This window comes from Pristis pectinata, chromosome 8 (genome assembly GCF_009764475.1).
Source record: "Pristis pectinata isolate sPriPec2 chromosome 8, sPriPec2.1.pri, whole genome shotgun sequence".
NCBI lineage: Eukaryota > Metazoa > Chordata > Chondrichthyes > Rhinopristiformes > Pristidae > Pristis > Pristis pectinata.
Window position 1 is genome coordinate 14,415,883 of NC_067412.1, and position 22,351 is coordinate 14,438,233.

Sequence of the window (22,351 nt, forward strand, 5' to 3'; positions counted from 1 at the left end):
TGTTCCGGGAACCTGGTGCAAACCACTAATCACTCCTGCGGCATTGAAGCTGAACTATGAAAGTGAACCATGGAAGCAATGTGCAGTAGTTACATTGGGCAAGCAGTTCTGCTGCTCACTGCTCAGTACCGAGTGCAGCTGGCTGGCACAGTGAATACCAACATTTCTGATGACCAGCGGCTGCTACTCCAGTTGGATGTGATGAAAGCCATTGTCGCTCCCCTTTCCCCACCCCTCTTCCCAGCTCAAAGATTTCTCTATGGCAGCGAGCATAACCTTGCTGGCCTTGAGTTAATTCAATAATGTAACTTTTTTTATAAATATTCCCTCAAGTAACTTTGATTGTACCAACTTTAAAGATTACAATAAATGTAGAAGGCTAAGAGGCACATTTTATCAAGCTTTGATTATTGCAAAGCACGACACAGTCTGCTTATACTTGGGAAGTATTTTTGCAGCACACTAAACATTCAGTATACAGACCAAGTAACATTATCTTGGGCTCCAACAGTTTTACAGTTCTATAAAATCTAACAGTATCATGGTATGGTGGTTTTTGTGTATATTTTGTCTACTGTGCTGCACAGCTATGGAGAGAAAGCAAGTGGCAGCTGGGCTGAGGAAAGGGGGATAATTGTCAAGCCAATGGACTGGAAAGAAGTGAAAACAGAATTTGCGTCTCATGTAGAAACAACAAAAAAGGCACAGAGATCTTGATACAAAAAGTCAATGCTTTGATATTTGTTCACACATTACTTTAGTCACTTTCATGTTTCATCTCACTTCTGTACTTCTGCTTTTCTTAGTTTTTTTAATCTTTTGCCTTGCTATCATTAATTTTGCCTTTTTATCTTACAGGAACACACAATGTGAATATAAAATGAAGCTTTATGAGATGAGATCATATATTAATTATAAAGTATTCCTTAAAATTTCCTTTCAGATGAAAAGCTGAATATGTCTGTTTAAGAACAGGGCGTTTAATTGTAAAGAATGTGAATGTTCTTAGTCTTTTAGTTGTCATATTGTACACTGAGCCATCATATATTGGTTTCTCTTGGGTTCCAATCAATGTCTGATTATGTGACAGTACAATTATTGGAGTATTTCAGATCTTCTGTCTCCATTCTAGTAAATCAACAAAATGCACAATCAGATTCTTAAAATCCATGGTTGGTAAATACTCACCAAGTGTGCTTGGATGTCCTGGGGTTTCCTACTGTAGCTTGGCCACGTAGAATAGGAAGACAAATTTTTTCAAAACGGGTTACAAATTTTCAGAAATGTGTATTTGAAAGGGAGTTTTGTACACAATTACTGAAGTTGAAATTTTGCTTGAATGACAAGGAGCTATAAAATGTCTTTCTTTAATATTAGATGGACCTGAACTTCAAGAGCAGTCCCATTTGACTTTTCCAGACCAAGTGGAATTTGTCAATGAAGCCCCTTCTTCACCCCCTACAGCAGAGGGTGGCACAAGTTGTTACCATCTGCCCAGCAGTACTGAACCAGAAGCAGCTAATCTGGCACCAAGTCTGACTCCAGCCCATCAGCCAACTATATCACTTATTTCTGATGACAACACAGATGCATTGAGTGTGGAGTCACTAACACTTCTTCCACCAGCTGATGCACAGCAAATCCGGAGCGTGAGCACTTTAACCCAGACGTCCACATTCTCCGAGTCAAATGGGATGATAGAAAATGAGGACACTAAAACTAAGTGGGAACCTGAAGTATCTGAGTCAACGCATTGAACCATCTGCAGTGAAACAGGTCTGAAAAGCAAGAAGATTAAACGTATAGTCAAAACACAGCTGAAAAAGGAAAGCTAGTAACTCTGTGGGGCCCAAAAATTGCTTGAGTCCTCTTCATTCTGAATCTGGGGAGACTTGGAGAAACAGTTAATATACAGTTACAGATTTCCAGCTGAAGAACGTACTTGATGTACAGCTTTTAATACTAAGCCCATACATCAGTCGAGCTTTGTCATTGAGTTGGTTAGACCTTGGTTCTATCTGCCTTTTTCAAGGGATTTTAGCAAAATATGTACAGCAGAGGTGTGTATTTTTTCAGCCATGTACATTCTATTACTGACTTCACCCAAATGAATTCATATCCGGGCTAATTGAAGCATTTTTATGAAACTGCAAGTTGCAAATTGAACTTTATTTTATAAATTGACCCCAATATAAAATTCACTCATTAAATAAAACACGACAAACACTCAGCACAACTAGTTAAAATTAGATGCACCAATTATATCTGCATTGTAATTAATTTAAATAAATCTCAAACAAGTTTCACTGATTGCACTTGCATATTTGCAGTGCCTTCACTTTTACTTGCAATGTCAAAAGTGTATATGTTTAATAAGCTTATGGATAAACAAATTTTATGAAATTTAAAATGTAAAGTACAAATTACTTCCACAAGATGGTACAGTACTAGGATTCAGTTTTTAAAATTTGGCTAATGTGCTGGCTGCCTGGAATTTGCTGGTTATTTATTCCATTAACCCAGGAACTTGCTCTTACACTTAGATAATGTGTAAATGTTGGAAATTGCATAAGAAAGCCACTCCAAACCACTTGGCAGCACTGCTACATATTCTGCTCTTTAAGTATTTAAACTCATGATAGATAACAGGGAGGGGGGAAAACAACAAGTTAAATTCTTGGTATCTTACCTTAGTGAAGGAAAGTTAGAGGGTGCTTACAGTTTGTTGTGTACTTGGTATTGTCAGGCATTTTGCATTTCTTTTTAAGCTTATGCACGGCTTCTTAACCAGAAAGTGAATGTGGTGAGAGGTGATATAAATTGAGGAATGTTTATTGCTGCATTTAAAGCCATCCACACCACAATTATAGCAACACAGGAAAATAATGTTTTATAATTAGTGAGAGTTATTTCAGACCACCTCAAACTTGGATTTCAGATTAATTTAAAACATTATTGTTGTTCAATATGGTTATATTTAGCTTATCACTAATCCTTACAGTTTGAAAATGGGCAAAATTTATTCCTCCTGCTGACAACCAACTGCCTTCTGTGCAGTTTCTCTAATAACATCTGTTCCATTTGTATTTCAGTATTGATCCAGATGAGGAAAAGTAAAGAATTAAAAAAAGTTGACCGTAAAATTATTGGTTATGTTGTTGCTTGGGTCTGGATATGTTACATTATTTACTATGTTGACTTAACAAAACCAAAGCAAGATGAGAAATGTCCAAAACAGTTCTCAGTTAAGGTAGTTGGAACATAATGGACCAACTGAAAATGCAATTACTTTCAGATAAATGGTGAAAACAAATTGACCTCTCCACAAAATAAGATGATGTGCCTGATTTTGGATGTTAATTCAGGCAATGCATACAGTTAAAGTTAGTAAGGAAGCAGCTACATTGTATGCAGTCAGACAATTGTAATATTGGCATCAGTATCTGGCTGTGTTTAAGTAATCTGATATATAACCTAAAAAAAACTGAATGATTCTGTACTGAATCATTCAGTATCCTTAACATCAATTTTGCAGTTGGTATGTGGCTAATCCTATGTAACGCCTTGTGGAATCTGGTGTCACAGGTGCAGTTGATTGAACTAATCACCTTGCAACTGTTCTCAAAAGTATTACTACAAGAATAAAAGATTACATAGATAGTAATTATTTCATCACATAAGTCACTTAATTTCGTCATGATATTGTGAGTCTGCAGGGTATCTGAAATCAGCACTATGACCCAAGTCCCTACATAATTTCACACCAAGGCCTTGACAATAATCTGCAATAAGTTTTCTACAGGAAAATTCACTTAGCTTTTGATCTTGTACACAATATACATAGTGATGTAATGTTGCTTTGTGTGGTACATTTGACTATCAACACAGTAAACTGGTGTGAACAGATCACGTGATCACTGTCTAATGATTCATCAGAAACAAAATAGAGCAAGATATTAAAAGAATGAACTCTTATTCCGTATCACCTGCCATACCAATACAAGACATTCACAAAGACCTACTCATTTTACAAATCTATACAGAGCTGGAAAGAGCCAAGATGGAAGTGTGCTTCAATTTCGTCATAAACTAACAAGTACATTAATAAACTACTTTTTATAAAAAAAACTTTATAAAAAGTATTTATAAAATAACATAGCAAAACTCTTAAGGAAGGCAGATAACAGACCAAGGTCTATCTAAATATTCAATCAAAAAGAAAAATCATAGTCAATATGACAGTGATTATGTGTTCACGTAGCAAAGTACTGGGACCAAGTATCAGGCATGTGACAAGTAAAGCAAATTAATTTTTTTTTAAGTTGGTTGACCATCAAAGCTATTGACATATTAACAATCTTACAGAAATTCCAAGTGCCCATTACATTTTGTTCTCGCAACTCCTGGTCTTCTACTAGAATAAAAATTGCTTCTACCACTAATGGGCTTTTATTAGCAACAGTGCAAATTGTAAGGATATTGTATGTAATTTGAAAGTTCTGATGTGAATATTAATTTGTAATTTGCTGATGACCAATGGAAGATCTAAAATTTATGGAGGAAAAAATCAATTTAGTATAAAGCAGCTCTTCGGGAGAAAACTATGCAGGTAAATGTTCATTATAAATGTAATGTACTGTTATGGTTTTCTTGCAATTGTTCACATGGGTTTTTGGCGTGATGGCATGCAGTATATTGATTTTGTAGGACAAAGTCTATCTCAATTCCAGCTGTCTCATCAAGCAACTTATCGGTGTTAAGTATTTCATTGGATCATTTGGATTTAACTCACCATTGGAATTAATATTCACAGAAGGCCTGGCTGGATATGTGAAACTGCAACATTTTTCTACTGATCAAAAAAAAGTGCATTTTCCTGCTGGGGGAATATTGATCTTTGTTTCAGTACAATCAATTTCAGAGGTTGGTGTATGTCATGTTCATTCATGCAGATTTTCCTAACCTCTGTGTCCTTGCAAAAGCTGGTGTGTGCTGAAGTTGCAACAGCAGATGTGAACTTAAAATGATTTGTGTCCTTTGCTACATTGACTTGACTTGTGCTGTTTAAGAAACAGTGCGGAAGCAGTGAACAATGTACTTCATTCGCTGCAATGTATTAGTACAATATATGGACTTAATGTACTGAACATATTTTCTCAGCTCAGTGAGTTTTGTATGATAGATTAAAAAATAATTATTGTAAATTAAACATTGTCTGTCAATTGTGTAAAAAAAATCTTCTTTACTTCAGATTAAGCAATACTAAGACTATCTACATTAATGCTTTCTTGATCCCCAAATTAGTTTCAGTGCAATATTTCAAGCTTGATGTCAACACTATAGTGGGGAAGTGTGAAACAAACTGTAAATCATATGTATATTGGAAAATGTGGGTTATGTTTCGACTAGGAAAATTGCTCTGTATGCATATGTGGAGACTTTTGCTTTGTTTTCAGTATGAAGATTCCTTTCAGATTTATGCTTTTGTTTTGCACTATGAGCTCAGGTAGCACAGGTAAGGGTCATGTAACCTGGTTATTTCACAATGCTCCAAGGGACAGAACAGGATAACGCACAATGTAACCTGTTTGTCCTTTACGCAATGGCAATAAATATAAGGTTTGTTTTGCATTTCAAATGTGTTTAATCTTTACTCTGTGAAGGCTGCTAACTCATTCAACCTAAAGACTGTTAACCATCCAATCCAATTAATTAACTAGTAATGGCTGTTGAGGAAAAGTGGTATTATTTTAGGTCCTTTAAGGAGATTTGGCTCTTTATCTGATAATGCAAATGTATAGTGGCAAAATTTGACAAAACAGATGCAACAATATGGAAAATGGCAGGACTATAAGTGCAAAATGTTTGGTTGATGGTAACGTATCTTAAGTGACAAAGACATCTTTGTGCCATTCCTATCAAATTTCACAAACATTTCCTCCAAAAATATATGCTAAGTATGGCATAAGGTATTGAATTTTTTAACAGCCATTTTCACTGCTGTATTCCGTACTCACTAGTTGGGACATTTTTTTAATAGGAACATAAGACATGATTAACTTGGCAAAAAAACTGTAAACATATAAATACAATAACGTTTTCTGTGTTTAATATGTATCAAACAATGTTTTAAATTGGGGGAAATGTCTCTGGGAAACCTAGGGATTGAGTTTGTGGTCTTTTCAGAACAATTAGTGCCACAATTATTAACCTTGACCACCATCCTGTTTATCTGGTTTTCAATGGATCATAGTGTGAATTTAGTAAATTTGCATCTTATATCAGTAAAATTCTCTACAAATAAATATCTAACATTTGTGGCGGGAAAAGTTGGAGAATTCCAAAGCTTGATAAGAAGAAGTGGATTTTAAGAAGAATCTTTTCAGAGAAGGAGCAGAGGGATTTAGGAAAAGAATTCCAAGTCCTCAATATAAAACCAGTGAAGGAAAGGCTGTCGATGTCTGTGTGATGCAAGCTGGGGATTTCACACATAAGATTAGGGAAGGGAAATGGAGCTTTCTAAGAAGGTTCAATGATTAGAAAAAGTTAGAGGGTGAAAAATGCAAGGCAATGTGGGATTCAAACAAAACTATGCAAATTTTAAAATGGGAACAGTGAAGCAGGAGACAGCAATGTAGTTCAACCCATGTTGAACACTTTGTGTTCATGTCACCTGTGAAATGGGACAGGTGAAGAAGTTACAGAAGACATTTTTTGTTCGGAAATGCTGTAAGTGACCTATGTTGTAGAAACATTCTTATTATGAAATGTAACGTGCTGCAGCATCACTAATATCTACAGGGGTTTCATTACCCAAGCAATCTACTGACCCTTCTCCTGAATGCTCTGAGACAAGTACTGTTATATTGGGGAAAAATTGTGCACACAAAACATTGTTTTTTAGGAAAGGTTCCATGCAGTTAGCTTGATTTTCAGATTATTTCATCGAGTAACATCATAAGCTTAAGTACAACTCCAGAAAAGCACATCATTTATCTGAATCTGCAACAAAAATTAAATGAAAAGTTTGCTGCCTCTAAATTCATCCCTACACATTTTATACAAAGCAACAGAAACCCATTTAAGCCTTATTACAACCAACATTCTAAAGGGTTTGTTGATTCTTAGCTAGAGGGGTACAGTTTCAGATGTGGTGAGTTTCTCACTGGGACTTGACCCCATAGCTGCTATTAATTTATAAGCTTTGAAAGCAAATGCTGACAGATCATTTGATAATGGTGATATAACAACTGAGCATGTTTCTGTTCTCCATAATGTTAATCAGAGGCCTTTGCATTAACTGGAGTGTTACTTCTGGTCAGATTCCCAGCACAAGAATACTAAACCCACCTAATTGCACATTCTCTGGATTAAAACCTGGATCTTGCATATCTGCTACTCACTTGCCTATCAGAGGGTTTTTTAAAAAAAAAGGCTAATTATATTATAAAATGCAAACAGTCATGTATTTGTAATATTTGTCTGTCGATATTTATGGTACGGTGCAGTAGAATGGTGGTACAGTTAGAAGACTAATAATGTGGAGATCTTGTTAATAGTTCCAGAAACATGTTCTAATCCCATGACAACAAGAACAGAATTTAAATTTGGAAACTACCAGATTGTCATACTAAAAATTTATCTGGTTTACCAATCTGTTCTATATCTGGTTCATTGTCTAGCCTATATATGATTTTGGACCCACAGTAATATGGTTGAAATGACCTATCAAGACTCCAAATTGGAGGATTAATACACATGTCTCATGTATAAGTCAAAGTCTCTTGGGGTTGCATCTCTAGCTCTGGTGCTGAAACCCAAAAGTCCCTTCAAAGGCCAGTTGAGTTGCCAGTCCTCCAGGAATTAAAGATTAATCTCCAGGAAGCAGGTTCAAGAAAACCTTGAGAATAGTCTTGGAAAAACTTGAAACTTGCTTTTCATTTCTTTCAACACTTAAATATTCTAATCATAAAGGTATTGGATATGGAAGAAGTAGAGAGAACAGGACGAATGTTTGGCAGTCAAGAGTGATCCCATCAAGGAATATCTGTTTGCTTTCCAGTGCCGTGGGAAGACAATCAGGACCAGTGTCAGCAGTTGGGTGAACCATGGTGGGCAGGGTGGCTTGAGAGAGCAGTTCATGTGACAAAATCTCTGAACAATTTTCATCCCTGAAGGAACTTGGTTGGAAACCACCAACCGATCTGCCAAGTCTCGGGCAGGAAAGATGTTTTGTATTTACCTTACCATCTGCCTACCCGAAGTTCCATTATAGATAAAATTAACTTGGACAAGAACAAGAAACTTGTCCCTGGCATAATTTGAACCCTATCAAAATCATGCCACCTATTATTTGGTCTATTTAGTTACATGATACATGCAATATACTATGTGTGATTCCTTGTCCACATTTTTTTAAAACCAAGTTGAACAGCACTTTAGGGAAATGCTTTGCTGCCCATTTTTACAAAATGATTCTCTGTTCAAAATCAGGAACTTGTCAAAGTCGACCCGCGCTTCTGGAAAGAATCAGACAGCAGCAGAACCAAAGAACTTATGATAAATTCTTTATTAGCTTTCGCTAGCGGCAGTGAGAAAAATACAGAGACAGAGTAACCATGTAACTCTAACTCTATACCAAGACCCACTCAAAGAAGGTTTGGCTACAGCATATTTTTATGCCCTTTTTCGTGGGAACACTAGTTGAGAAACTACTCTTACACAGGCAATTGTTTACATAAAGTTTCGAACATAACAAGATATAGGTATAAAAACTACTACTTCCCACTTGCACCTGCTATTTAAACTAGACATAACTAAATCACACCATAATGAAGTCATTCTTTACCTTGAAGATCCTTTCACAGTGAGAACCATACTAAAAAGCATACTATTAACCCTTACACTGCCAGTCATTAACCCTTGCGTTCCCAGCTATCTTTCACAAACTGGGGGCTTTTCTTTCATTCAAAGTAATCCACTAATAATAATTGGTATTGCACTGTACTAGCAGTATCTGTTAAATATGTAAATTTGGGCAGCAATTGTATTGCCACCCCCCACTCGAAGAAGTGAAATAAACTCCTTGTAGTAATGAATTTTCAGTTTGCAAAGGTATATTCTAAACTAAAATTTACAGTGAAATGTATGCAATAAAAATAACATTGTACTGACCTTCAAATATTCACTTTGGCAGGACAAACTCCTTGTTTCTAATATTCCCTAAAAGTCACCATCTCAATGGAGCTTGTTTATTATTCAGATCATTAAAGCACAATCTCTTACCCATACTAACCATCCTTTCCTAAAAAAAATCCCCAAAACTATGCTCTTCTAACATATCCAGAGGATGAAGCCTCTGCTGTCATATTGATCCGACATTTCAAGAATGAGAGCCTTCCATGAAGGACTCTGGCGTTTAGAGAATACATCTGTTTATTTCCCAGGTTAAACCGGGCTTCTTAAACATCCCCAAATACTGGCATGTTCTTGTTCATCTCGCATTCGCAAAACAAAGATTACAACTGAAATCTGAGAAAGCCACTAAACATTTAGGAATTAACTTTTGAGCTGATCTTTTACATTTTACAAATCAGGAAATCAGATTTATTTGGATTGGCACTGTGCTGATTGATTAAAAATAGAAGTAATTTTTCACTAATATTTGACTTATTAGTCTCCCTAAATACTGTGTTATGATGTCCAAGGAGCTACAGACCAGTTCCATTTAGAAAGGTAGGTTCCAGTTTGATTTCTTACATTGTGCAATCATTTTATAAATTTTAAAAATTTGTCCACAAGACAGAGAAATGAGTTCAACATAAGTATATTTGCGATTATTTTATAGAATCATAAAAAATGTACAATGAACCAATAAATTGGGCATAGCAACAAGAACATATCAGTGCTTGGGGATGGTTTGACTCTCAATCAGAAGGCCCAGTTTAACTTGGAAAATAAATTTTGATTCTCCTAATACCCCAGGATATCTTGTGGAAGGCTATCATTGTTGAACTGTTGTATCGATCAAACAACCCATTGAATCTGTGTTGGTTGGAAAAGAGCTACCCAACCTAATGCACCCTGTAGCCCTGCAGGCTATGTATCTTCAAGCAGGCACCCAATTACCATTTGTCCATTCTTTCAAACAGTGACCCCGCAACTCCTACCACCTTCTGGCAAAACAATTTTTTTCCCTCACCTGATCGTTAATCCTATTTGAAATCTATGACCCCCCCCCCCCCCACACACACACATTTTCCCTCTCTGCTAAGGAGCTAAAGTTCCTAGTTTGCTGCGCCTATGGCTCTGCCAATCTTATTTTCCTTGCAAGTGCTGACTGATAGTGCTTTGAATTAAGTATTCATTTAAATTACAGATGTCTTCCATAATTTTCTCTGAAGTATTAGAACTTGATCTTCAATTCCAACTGCAGGCTTCATTGCTGACAGAAGATCAGAGCAACTTGAACACCCAGACCTCATGCGAATGGTAAGCTGCCCGTGCCTGCCTGCTGATAATTGGGTAGTGTATCTAACCCTTGTGTATCATTACATCAGATTAGTTTATTGTTGTATACACCAGGGTGCAATGAAATTCCTTGCTCACATGAAGCTCACGGAGTAAACAATATACGTGGTAATAATAAATACAGCGACAAGTGCAAAACAACAGAATGGTGCAAAGATTGTAGTGGAATCTGAAGTTGTGCAAAAAGAGATGTTAAAAGTGACAATAGAATAACCTAGAGAGGTAGAATTAAGAGTCAGAGAACATGGGGGCACCACTGGGAAGGGGATGTGAAAGAGGTGATTGGTTCAGAGCAGTGGGGAAGAGTCTGTTCTTAAGCCTAGTCATCCTAGCTTTCAGTCTCCTATATCTTCTCCCAGAAGGTAGAAGAGAGAAAAGGGAATGGCAAGGGTGGCAGACATACTTGACGACGCTATTAGCCTTGCTAAATATCCAGATTAGTATGCTTTCTGACAATTACTACATCCATGACTGATTTCCCTACCACCTCCTATGAAGCTGGCCTGGGTATTGCAAGCAGCAGTGAAGTGCTGCCACTCGTGGCTGACCTTGAAGGAAACTGCCCTCGAAGATCTAGTGAGCACAGTGGTATGGTCTTCCAATATCGGCTTCGGTTTGGAATCGCTTCAAAGTAACAGTGGTGTCCAGCAACAATGGCACCATCAAGCTGGCTGAACAGCTGATGACATTGAATTTCATAGATAACAATACAGGAAGGAAAAGCAAAATTTTCGCTAATATTTTAAACCTTTTGCAGGCAGCTTGATAAAGGTTAGAATGCACATGTCAAAGCTGCAATGTACATTTTTTAAAATATTTTTATCCACTGTAATTTGAAATATTTCTGAGAGAATTATTATCTTTAAAATTAACTTTGTGGGTTAAAAGAAATTGTTAAATGGTGATTAAAGTTTAGTATGCCATTAAAAATAATCACTCATACTTTGTGGAATGAAGTATAATATTTTCAGGGTATTTGTAAATATCCAAAGTTTCTGTGAATTAATTTATTTCCCTTAATTAAGTGGAGAAAACTGCAAAACATAACAGCCAGTTTTTGTTTTTGGAGTGTGGGTGTTATAGCAAAGCTCAGAATTTACTGTCCATTCCATTCAATGACTTCACAGTGCTTCCCTTGGACTACACAGATATGGAAATCCCAAGACTGCAGTCAGTTTCACTGTGCATTGGCAGCAAATGCTGACAGTTTTGCCACCATAATATAATAGCCCAAGATTTGCAATTATAAGGTGGAGCCAAAAACTGCAAGTGAGGTCAGGCGCTTTTCTAATTGGCAGCACTTGTTTAACATTAAAACCATGTTTTTTTTTCCTCTTTCTAATATTGCTTCCATAATTGCATACTGTGATTTTAGGTGTTATTTTCATCCAGTGTATTCACTTTGTCCTGCAGTTCCACTCAAAAGCTCCTGTTTGTATTACTCCTGTTTGATAGTAATAGTATATGATACGATACAATATCTTTATTAGTCACATGTACATCGAAACACACAGTGAAATGCATCTTTTGCGTCGAGTGTTCTGGGGGCAGCCTGCAAGTGTTGCCACGCTTCCGGCACCAATATAACATGTCCGCAACTTCCTAACCCGTACGTCTTTGGAACATGGTAGGAAACCGGAGCACCCGGAGGAAACCCATGCAGACACGGGGAGAACGTACAAACTCCTTACAGGAGCCAGAATTGAACCTGGGTCACTGGTGTTGTAATAGCATCAGACGGGACACAACACAAAATGCCCAACACAAGTTAAAATGATAACAGGTCCTAAAATTAATCATGGGGCCCAACTTTTGAAAAATAATGCTTGTTAAATAATACTGATAAAAATAATAATGTTAAAAATAATACTCTAATAATAGTATGCAGTTCCCTCATGCTGCCTTGGATATGCATGTTAACATGATGCAGTGTGTGTAACAAAAAAAAATATACTGTTCTGAATTCTTTCTGAAATGGAAATAAGATGTATGTCGTACTGTGAAATTTGAAACTCCAAATACGTTCTTTCTCATGAGGTTAAAAGTGGGACTTGTCTATTTATGAACCTTAAAGATTCATTACTGAGTTTCTTGTTGAACTTGTGCAGCAAAGGTCGACTTCAACATTTGGAGTGAACTTTCTGTGCCAGGTATGAAAGGAATTAACATATATTCAGGAGAATCAAGATTTGCGAATGATTATTTTCCCCTACATTACAAATTATCAAAATTGAATTAGCGATATTAGAAAAATTATTCTGTTACTCAAATTTTGAAGCAATTAATTTGCATAATATCCAGTGCAGTGCTGGTCCTGATTTGATGAGCTTTTGTATGGTATTATTTCTAGCTTATTAGTGGCTCTGAAAATATTCTTGAAAACAGCATTTGGGCTAATCTGAAATAAAAAATGATAAAAGTGTAACCAGAGTTAAAGAACTGAACCCTGCAAATTTGATCACTGGTTTGGTGACCAACAGCTAGAATGATCTTGATAGTCTGTCCCAAAAATGCTACCCAAGGTTTAAGGAGCAGAGAGAGATTGAGGAAGTAGAGAGATAAAGGAGGTTGGATCAGATGGGTGGGGGGAGGGGTAGAAGTACTTTTTTTTCCCCCTCAGGAGTAGACTTTAAGGAGGTTTAAAGTGAGGAATAGGAGCTGGTGAAGTTTCAGCACATAGGATCTGGATGATTGAAGGCACATTGCCAATGATATGGTATAAAAAGAAAGCGGTGCGTGGTATGAACAAGGAGCCTGAGTCTGAAGAATGTGGAGGGAATTGTAGAGCAGAGAAATATAGACATGCCGAGGGCAAAATAAGAACTTGAACACAAGAATCCAGGTTTTGGAATATTGGGAGACCCATGGTCATTGTAGGTCAGCAAGGGACAAGGTTAGTGGGATAGGAGGGCTTTGGTGAAGTAGGATGGAGATGCAGAATTGTGAATAAATTGCAATTTATAGGAGATGGGAGTTAAAGGGCTGTCCGCAAGAGTTGGGAGTAACAAATGTGGAGTTCACAAAAGGTTGATGGTGTCAGCAACAGGTGATGAAGGTGGGAGTGGAATTGTGTAATAAGGAGAGGGAGGTCTTTTTATGAAGGAATGTAGGGTTAGAAAAAATGTTTTCATTCTGCAGGATGACAAAGTTTTGAACTGATTAGTTCAGCCTGAAATGGTGGTCAGAGAAGGATGGAATCCGAAGTAAGGAATTAGAGCTGTATTTACTCAATGTAATGTGCAAACTGAACCCTAATGTCCAGGTGAAGTTGCCTTGACTCAGTTTGTTGATGGCTCCATGGTCATGTTCGAAGATCAGGTCCTTGGAGGAGGAGACGGAGTTCCCCAGGTACAGTGTTGTGATGGAATGACATTATTAGAGTGATCTGGTTTGAGCAGATGGGCGACCAAGGTTAGGGTAAGTGGAAGACAGAGAAGCATGGAAGCCAGAGAACCTGATGAAGTCTTTTGTCTTTTTTCAATAAAGACTAAATTGAGAACCTGATTTAGTCTTTATCTTGGTGTTAAAATCCATGAGCTCCTGCATGTGTTAAAGGGAAGGGAGATGTTGAGGAGACAGTTGATGATGTGCAGAAGGATCCTCAGGTTATTTCTGCTTCTTTGTCTTCCTTTGTCAAAACCATCTACTACAATGCCCAGCAGAGGCTAATACATTCAAACTAGTTCTGGTGATGGATGACTAACCATGTTGTGCATCAGCTGTGACCAAAAATGTGCCCTTTGACCAGAGAGGTAAGAGCTGGGAGCATGAGATTACTATGAATGGTGAAAGATTTGCCAGGAAGAAGACGCCAATGATGGAGGGGTAAATGAACAAATAGAAATTAAAGCCGGTGCAACAATCTTGATTCCTTTTTAGAAATGTGGGAGTCATCGGCAAAGTATTAATACCATTGCTTCTAGCTGGTCAGAGAAGGAACTTTGGGCTGATGTTCCAACTAGAAGTGCTGCATTTGAAAGGATCAAAAGAATCCTGTGGCTGCAAGGAGATGACCATGGATGGGAGGACATGAAAAACCTCAAACCTCAAGGCAAAAATCTAAACATGATGACGTGGAGTGACACCACTGGTGTAGAGAACTGCTTTCTCGCAACATGCCATGTAGGTGAGTGTGCAGTTTGGTTGGCATTCTGCTTTTTATTTAATATAAATGAAAATCAGATTTGGAATATTGATACTTTTTCAGATACTTTTTAATCAAACCACCACCAATGGAACAAGGGAGCTTAGGCTGAAAACCTTAGCTTAGTGGCAAGATTATTATAGATTTTTCATGCTTGTGTAACATAGCATTAAAAAGTCTGAATGGTTGTTATAATTGACATTAATATGAAAGGAACTTATACTTAGAATTGATATTCTGTGTTATCTCTAATGCAGTACCTGAGCATCAAACCCAACAGTGTGCAATTTCTAGTTAACCATGGGCCCAGACAGTTCCTGTTGTAGAGTATAAATACATTTGTTAACAGGTTGGTTAAATCCAAATGCTCTGGGAGGGGGTGGGGGGGAAACACCCTAACAAAGCTAAATCAGATTAACTTCCTTGATTATATTTTCTCTCAATGAAATAATACACGAGACAATGAGTAAACTGGTATTCCTGGGGTTTTTGTGTGATCTTATGGTTGAGGAACTGACAGACTCAAACCCTGCTAAGCAACAGCGTGACCGTTCGAAGGGCCTCTCCAGACCAACCTTGCACCCTTTTTCAAGCAACTCTAATAACTCAAACCTTTCAATTACCAACAGACAGCCTTTTACAGACAGTAATAAATATACTACACTTTTTAAGGACTGGAAAGACAGAATGACTTTATATGCATATATACTGCGGATATAAATTTAGTCATACCAATTGTCGCCTCACGTCCTGAGATCTCCACAATAGTGCTGGTGTGACTGACATCTCACTTGTCTATCTCTTGGACATTAACTTTGGGACACGGCAGAATCGCTCTTTGGGTTCACTCTCAAATTTTGTCTGCAATTTTCTTGGGTTCTCCAATGTCTTCCCGTTGGTATGTCTCCTTTTGAATTATATGTGTCCAGCAAGTAGCCTACTTGAATCTTCCTGAATATTCTGTCTGCAATTGCCAAATGGCTCTCTATACTTCTGAGCCTTCTTTTCATCGGGGTGTCTGTGCCTGAATGGAAGGCAGTGCGTTCCTCCTTCCCCTCAGGTCACAGTGCTAATGGTGCAGCCATCCATCCAGTGCAGCATCCATACTTATTGCTTTGCCTGTGGTTATGTCTGCTATTCTGCCATTGGGTCATTTGGAATTGAGAGCTGTGGAGAGTGTGCAGGTATCAGCAAAAGCATTTTCCACGGATCCATTACAAATGGAGCTACAGATGGAGGCTGGCGTTTAAATGGTGAGTGGCAGGTGAGTATTAGGTTGAATGATTGGGCCCATTTTTCATTGCAGCACTCTGACCGCCAGCCTAGCTCTGTGTGTTCAAGGCTCTAGAGGAGTCTTTGATCCTACAACTTTCTACTTAACTGTGAGATTGCTACAGACCCCCCCCCCCACCCCCCGCCCCAATCCCCGCCCCAACACAACCTGATGTTTAATAAGAAGTAAAGAACAGGGTTACTGAAAGACCTGACTAACTTAGGAAAACACATTTCCTTAAAGGACATTTGTGAACCAGAAGGGTTTTTATGACAATACAGTCATCATTACTAAAACCAGATTTTTATTACAGAATTTATCTACTTAACAGAGTTAAATAGATAGAGCTTGAACCACTACACCTATTGGGCATATCTCAAAATTCCCTCATCACCTTTGGGTTAAGATGCTGGAACTTCCTGATGGATGGATGGATGGGGTTTCTAAAATGTACTGAGTGGAGCAAATCACTGCCACCTCAGGTCATTAGGAACTGGTGATAAATATCAATCTCAGTCATGCCCTCTTCCCGAATATAAATTTATTGAAAATAAAGAAGTAAAAGAGAATAATTCTGGAAGCTGTTTTAAGCAGTTGGGAAGAGTAAAGTAGGTAAACTTTGACCTGGCCTGAGACCTGAAGAAAACCTTCACACAGTGCAGTATGGAGAAGTGTCTTGGTGTTATGGTCTGAGCTACATGAAAGGGAAGTGTGTAAGGTAGTTACAAGAATGGAAGATGTAACAAAATAGAAGCACGGGGTGGTACAGTAAAAGGAAACAGTGCAACCCTCCAAGATTATTATTTTATTACCTTGTAAGAGTAGGTAAAGGGACATGGATTAGTAAAATGTTTAAAAATATCTTCGGTCATTAATCAACGAAATTAAGGGCAATGCCTTGAGTAACAGAGTAATAGAATTGTAACAAACTGGACAGACACCAAAGAAAGTCCACAGTGAACTATCTGGAAGAGATCATGAGCTGACAGAAGCAAAACTGTGTATCAGCAAATAGCAAAGGCCTAGAGATAATTCTGAGAGCTGGGGTATGCTGTCACAAGATTTGTTTACAAGTTTGAGCTTTTGTTTGAATGAGGAGAATTGGATGGTATAGAAATTCCAGCTAATCCTGAGTAAAAGCTGTAGGAGGCTGATCTCCAATAAACCTGCTTTTACTTGAATTTCTGTTGGGACATCGGGACTGTGGTAGAAGTGTAAATGGGAATACCCATATCACTATCTACCCAAGTTCTCTCAATTGGGGAAAACATCACTGACGGAGGTTTTGTGCAGACGTGCTGGTTGGGCTAAACAGATTGGACATGGAGAGAATGAGTCCACTGGATGGACTATCTTGACAAGAGGTGTTTGTCTCAGCTTACAGGGCAAGAGATTTAGCACTGAGATGAGGAGAGATTTCTTCACTCAGAAGGTGAGTAACCTGTGGAATTCTCTACCGCAGGGAGCTGTAGACGTTTAAGAAGTAGAAGGCATCAAGAGGCATTGGGGGAAGAGAGAGGACTAAGATATTGAGGTGGATCATCAGCCATGATTGTACTGAATGGTGGATAGGCTTGAAGGGCTGAATGGCCTGTTCCTTTCTCTATTTTCAGAAAATATATATTTTATGTAAATTTTGAAGAGGCAGACTTCTTGGTATAAATGTAATGATTGCTCATTTCACACAAAATTTAATTTAATTTCCTAGTTTCATGTGGTTTTCATTTCTGACAAGAAGTTGAATGAAACATTATTGTATCAGAACCATGACAAATTTAGAAACATTACATTTTGATTTAATGGCACATTTTATAGTCAGGGAGGTTGACGGTAAATTGAGAAGCGGCCTCATCCTAAGAAATCGAGCAGTTGGTGGGTGGATGGTGGGGAGTTGGATGGTTGGAAGATAAGAAAGAATTAAGGCAGGGGAAGAAAATGGGTGGGGAGGAGAGGTGGTGAGGAGAGAGCAGGGGATAATGGAGGAGAGTTGATGAGGTAGGGGGAGAGGAGGGTGGGTACAGGGAGGCAGAGGGCAAAGGAAGGCAGGGATAGTGGGAGTGATGGAGGAGTCCAAGGGCTTGGTGGAGGATTGGAGTTTGCAAAGGGTAAGGAAGAAGGGTAAAGGGTGTTAAGAGGGGTGTGTGTGTGTATGAGAGAGGGGGAGGGCCTGAAAAAAGGAGGGCAGTGGTTAGGAAGAGGGTCTTGAGGCAAGGGGTGTTGTAAGAAAAGGGCACTGGGGGAGTAGAGCTGAGGAAAAACATGTGGATTTGTGCCCATCTATGTGTGTGGTTAGAGTGTGAATAGACTCTGTGCCTGTGTGGTTAGTATGCATCAGCATGTGGTTAGAGTGTGAGTAGGTATCTGCATGTGTGTCCACGTATGTGTGTAAGTCTATGCAACAGAGCCGGGTTTTCATTTGCCTTTGGACTATGATCTCGCTCTCTCAAGGTTGTGTGTCAACTAGTCGGAGGGTCATAGAGTTATACAGCGTGAAAACAGGCTCTTTGGCCCATCTCTTCCATGCCGACCATAATGTCTATCCCAGCTAGTCCCATTTACCTGTGCTTGGCCCATATCCCTCCAAACCTTTCCTATACTTGTCTTTTAAATGTCTTTTAAGCATTGTAATTGTACCCACTTGTACAGCTTCCTCTGGCAGTTCATTCCCACCTCTCTCTGTGTGAAAATGTTTCCCCTCTGGTCGACTTTAAATCTTTCCCCTCTAACCATAAATCTACGTCCTCTAGTTTTAGACTCCCCTACCCTGGGGAAAAAGTCTGTGACCCCTCATGATTTTATATTCTTCTATAAGGTCACCCATCAGCCTCTGACACTCCGGGGGGAAAACGTCCCAGCATATCCAGTCTCTCCCTATAACGCAAGCCCTCTAGTCCCAGTAACATCCTCGTGAATCTTTTCTGAACCCTTCCCAACTTAATGACATCCTTCCTCTAGCTGGGTGATCTGAACTCCAAGTGTGGTCTCACCATCAAAATTTGCCTTTGTATAATGTCAACCTCTCTTTAAAAGAAAATGTCCAGAGCATTTTCCCCTCCACTTTAATTGAAGCAAGTGATCCTCAACCCTAAGGAACAGCCTAAGGAGAAGAAAGAGAATGTAGATGAGGCAGGATGCCAAACTTTGGTTCCCAGCTTCTTGTCAGTATAGATTGTCTCCACTGACTTGTTTTGGAGGGTTCCAGTTCCTTGAGTTCTTGGCCACTCTGACCAAGATCCTCTCCAATTTTCAGTTTGCTATTGCAAAAAGAGCCCAACACACACAATTCCCCTATCAGAGCATCTGGATTTTAGCAATAGCCTATAACTTCATCACTTGTATGGTGCTGATTTTGTGTTTCACAATTTTAAGGAGAGCAAATTCCAAACTTGTAGCCTATGAGTGAGAACGGATCATTGTCTGCATGCCAAACACCAGACGCTGCTTTGGTCTCCAAGAGATATCCAGCATGGAGAAAATGCTTCACGTGTAATGTTCCCGCTGACTCATTGTCACTCTGCTGAGACTGGAGAATACCCTGAGCATACAGTGACCAAGCACTGTGGTGAGGTGTGCAGAACCTCCCGAATAAGCCAGGCAGCTGGCCTCTCAAGCACCACCAGCTCGACCTGTGGCAAAGTCTGTAAATCCCATGTTGGCCTCATCAGAGATCCCACAGCAACGGAATGGAAATCGGTCACCCTTATCCCTATGAAGTGAATCAGTGCTGGCTGTCTGCCTGTAACAATTGGTCCTTGACTTCTGCCCTAACCGGAGGTTTTATGGCTAGCTGTAAACATTTGATTCCTTAGCACAGAAAAAGAATGACTTCCATGTATATAGTAACCCCTGGACATTCCAAAGTGCTTGTCAGCCGATAAAGTACTTTTGAAATGTAGCTACTGCTATAGTGGAAGGAACATAGCAGCCAAATTTTACATAGTAAGATCCCATAACAACATCTGAATAAATATTGGTCAGGAAACTGGGGAGAGTTTAGCTGCATCCTTTCCAGCTGGTACATTGGGATCTTTCACATCATTGGAAAGAGCACCTAGGATCTCGATTAATATGAGACTCAAAGCGAGGAACTTCTTCGGTATTTAATTGATCTGTTACCTCCAGATGGACAGGCCGTGGAACAGCTGCAAGTTTGTTCCTACAGCAATCAACCTCTGCAGGAATGCAGGCAGAGATGATGGGTTTTGAACGTAGATGGTCATTAGAGGAAATGTGGGTCCTTATAAAGACCTGTAGATTACAAATGACTTTTGGAAGGATGTAACATTTGAATCAATGGGATCTTTTGCAGTAATCACATAGTGACCAGGGAAAGGGACCTCATTTTGGGCTAGTCAGGAAGTAATAGGTAAATGACTATATTGATGAAGAAAAATTCTCATCGAAGATGTGTAACCTTAAAATGAGATGATACGAGTCGCATGTAATTACCTTTAGGGTATGAAAATCATTGAGTTGTGATTGTTAAGTCATCTCTGAACTCTGCTTCTGGGTGGTTTCCTTGCATATGCTCAAATAAACCAGTGAACAAAGGAACTAGATTAATTATTACAAGGAGGGGAGGGTAACCAACCTCCCACAACACCATCCATGTTACCCATCACTTCCCACTCTCTTGGCAGTGTTACCCCATTCATGGCATACATGAGCATCAGGTGGTTTAATTTGGTGAACTATAACATACTGTTTAAATTAATCTTTAATGCTTCTTGTGAAACAGCTTCTGTTGCAATGTGATACGATTGTCACTGAACCTTGAACCGATGTTACAGCATAAATTGCTTCCAGCTATTGGTTTGTGAAAAATCTCCTCAGCTCTTTAACATTACTAAGCTGCCTGTTAGATTTTACAATGGCTGAACAAACTTGCTTGTGGCACCAATTTATTTTCATACTTCCTTCCTCCTTCGTGGTAAGATCCTTGGATATCACAACGATTACTATAAATCTCTTATCTCCTCTGATCTTTTAAGGGAAATCTTATCATTGGAAGGGCCAACAAATGAGTGTTTACGGGAACTTAGTGTGGTTGATAGGGGGACTGTTCCTTCACTCCAGTTATTTAAGTTGGGCTGCTTGGAATCATTATCAGATATTTGTAAAGCCTTCCAGGAAGTAGCACTGGTACTATATAGGGGCTGGCACTGCACTGCCATGCACTGGGAAAGTATCATTTCTTTGTTAATTTGTTTGATTACAGGATATAGACACTTTTGGAATGACCAACACTTATTGTTCATCTTTATTTGGCCTGAAATAGCCAGAAGATACTGGAAACACTCAACAGTTTAAGCAGCCAAAGTTTAAAACAAAGCAGAGTTAAATTTCAGGTTGAAATCCCAGCATTGGAATGTTTTTCATATTTTTACTTAGGAGACTTGAACTGAGAAGGTAGTTAAGAGTGAACCACACCAGTGGAGGTGAAGTCACAGAAAGGTCAGACGGTAAGAATGGCAAACTTGCATTCCTGAAGGGCATTAGCAAACCAGATGTTTTTCTTACAGCAATCTTAGTAGCTTGCCATTGCCTTTAATTTAGTCCAGATTTGTTTAATTAGTTGAATGGTGGGATTTAATCCTGTCACCAGATCAATGGTCTAAACATCTGGATACTAGTAGTTTAACCACTCTGTTGCTCTGCCCATGGCTCTTGCCTGTGGTTTCCCACAGTAATGACAAATCCAAGTAGCACTCAACCCAGAGAGGGAAAGAGGAATCACCCTTGCCTGTCAATGCTCAGAGCCTGGAAACAATGTCCAAATTAAACCACTTACAAAGTCAGAGTTTCACAGCACGGAAACAGGCCCTTCAGCCCCAACGTCGATGCCTACCAAGGTCTCTTCCTGAGCTAGTCCCATATTGCCTGCATTAACCCCTGTCCCTCTAAACCAGCTGAGAATTGCACAGATCTGCCACTGTCGATCAAGTCCTGTAAAAAAAAGTTATTTTATTCTGTACACAGATAAAAGAAACTGTTTCTGTCAAGTGTGAAAATATGGCTGGAACTGGAAATCTCAAGCGAGAATACCTTGAGCCGTTTTTCTTAAATATTTTTTAAATATCCAAAGCACTTGCTTTTGAGATGTTCTGTTCTGGGGTCTGGGCTGGTTTTCATACTTGAGGGTGGATGGAATTGCTGCTTCTGGCTGCTGCTCTCTAAACCCTCAGTTTCCAAACTGGAGTGGGTGGGTTCCCCAGGGTAAAATGGTGTAGTTGGAAGACAGAGATGGCATTATAAAGTTGAGTGATTGGTGAGTGATAGGGAGGAACAGAAAAAAAACACATCTCTCCAACATGGGCTCAGCAGATGTTTGGGAGTCCCTTCAGGGTATGTGGGAGACCTCCCAAAACTCTGCTCTTTCTTATAAAAGAACAGGAACAGCAGAT

The 22,351-nt window shown here is 38.9% G+C and overlaps 1 protein-coding gene and 1 long non-coding RNA gene across 4 annotated transcripts in view; both read left to right on the forward strand.

Moving 5' to 3' along the window:
• The window catches only part of clec16a (C-type lectin domain containing 16A), a 180,055-nt gene extending 174,424 nt beyond the window's left edge, over nt 1–5,631 (forward strand). For all 3 annotated transcript variants that reach the window (XM_052021126.1, XM_052021127.1, XM_052021128.1), the window contains one exon: nt 1,378–5,631. In XM_052021126.1, the coding sequence (XP_051877086.1) occupies nt 1,378–1,757 (380 nt within the window). In that variant the 3' untranslated portion in view covers nt 1,758–5,631. The remainder of the gene's footprint in view (nt 1–1,377) is intronic.
• Nucleotides 5,632–20,855: 15,224 nt separating this feature from the next.
• The window catches only part of LOC127573410 (uncharacterized), a 56,728-nt gene continuing 55,232 nt past the window's right edge, over nt 20,856–22,351 (forward strand). Inside the window, exon 1 of the long non-coding RNA XR_007956773.1 lies at nt 20,856–20,877. This is a non-coding gene — a long non-coding RNA (uncharacterized LOC127573410). The remainder of the gene's footprint in view (nt 20,878–22,351) is intronic.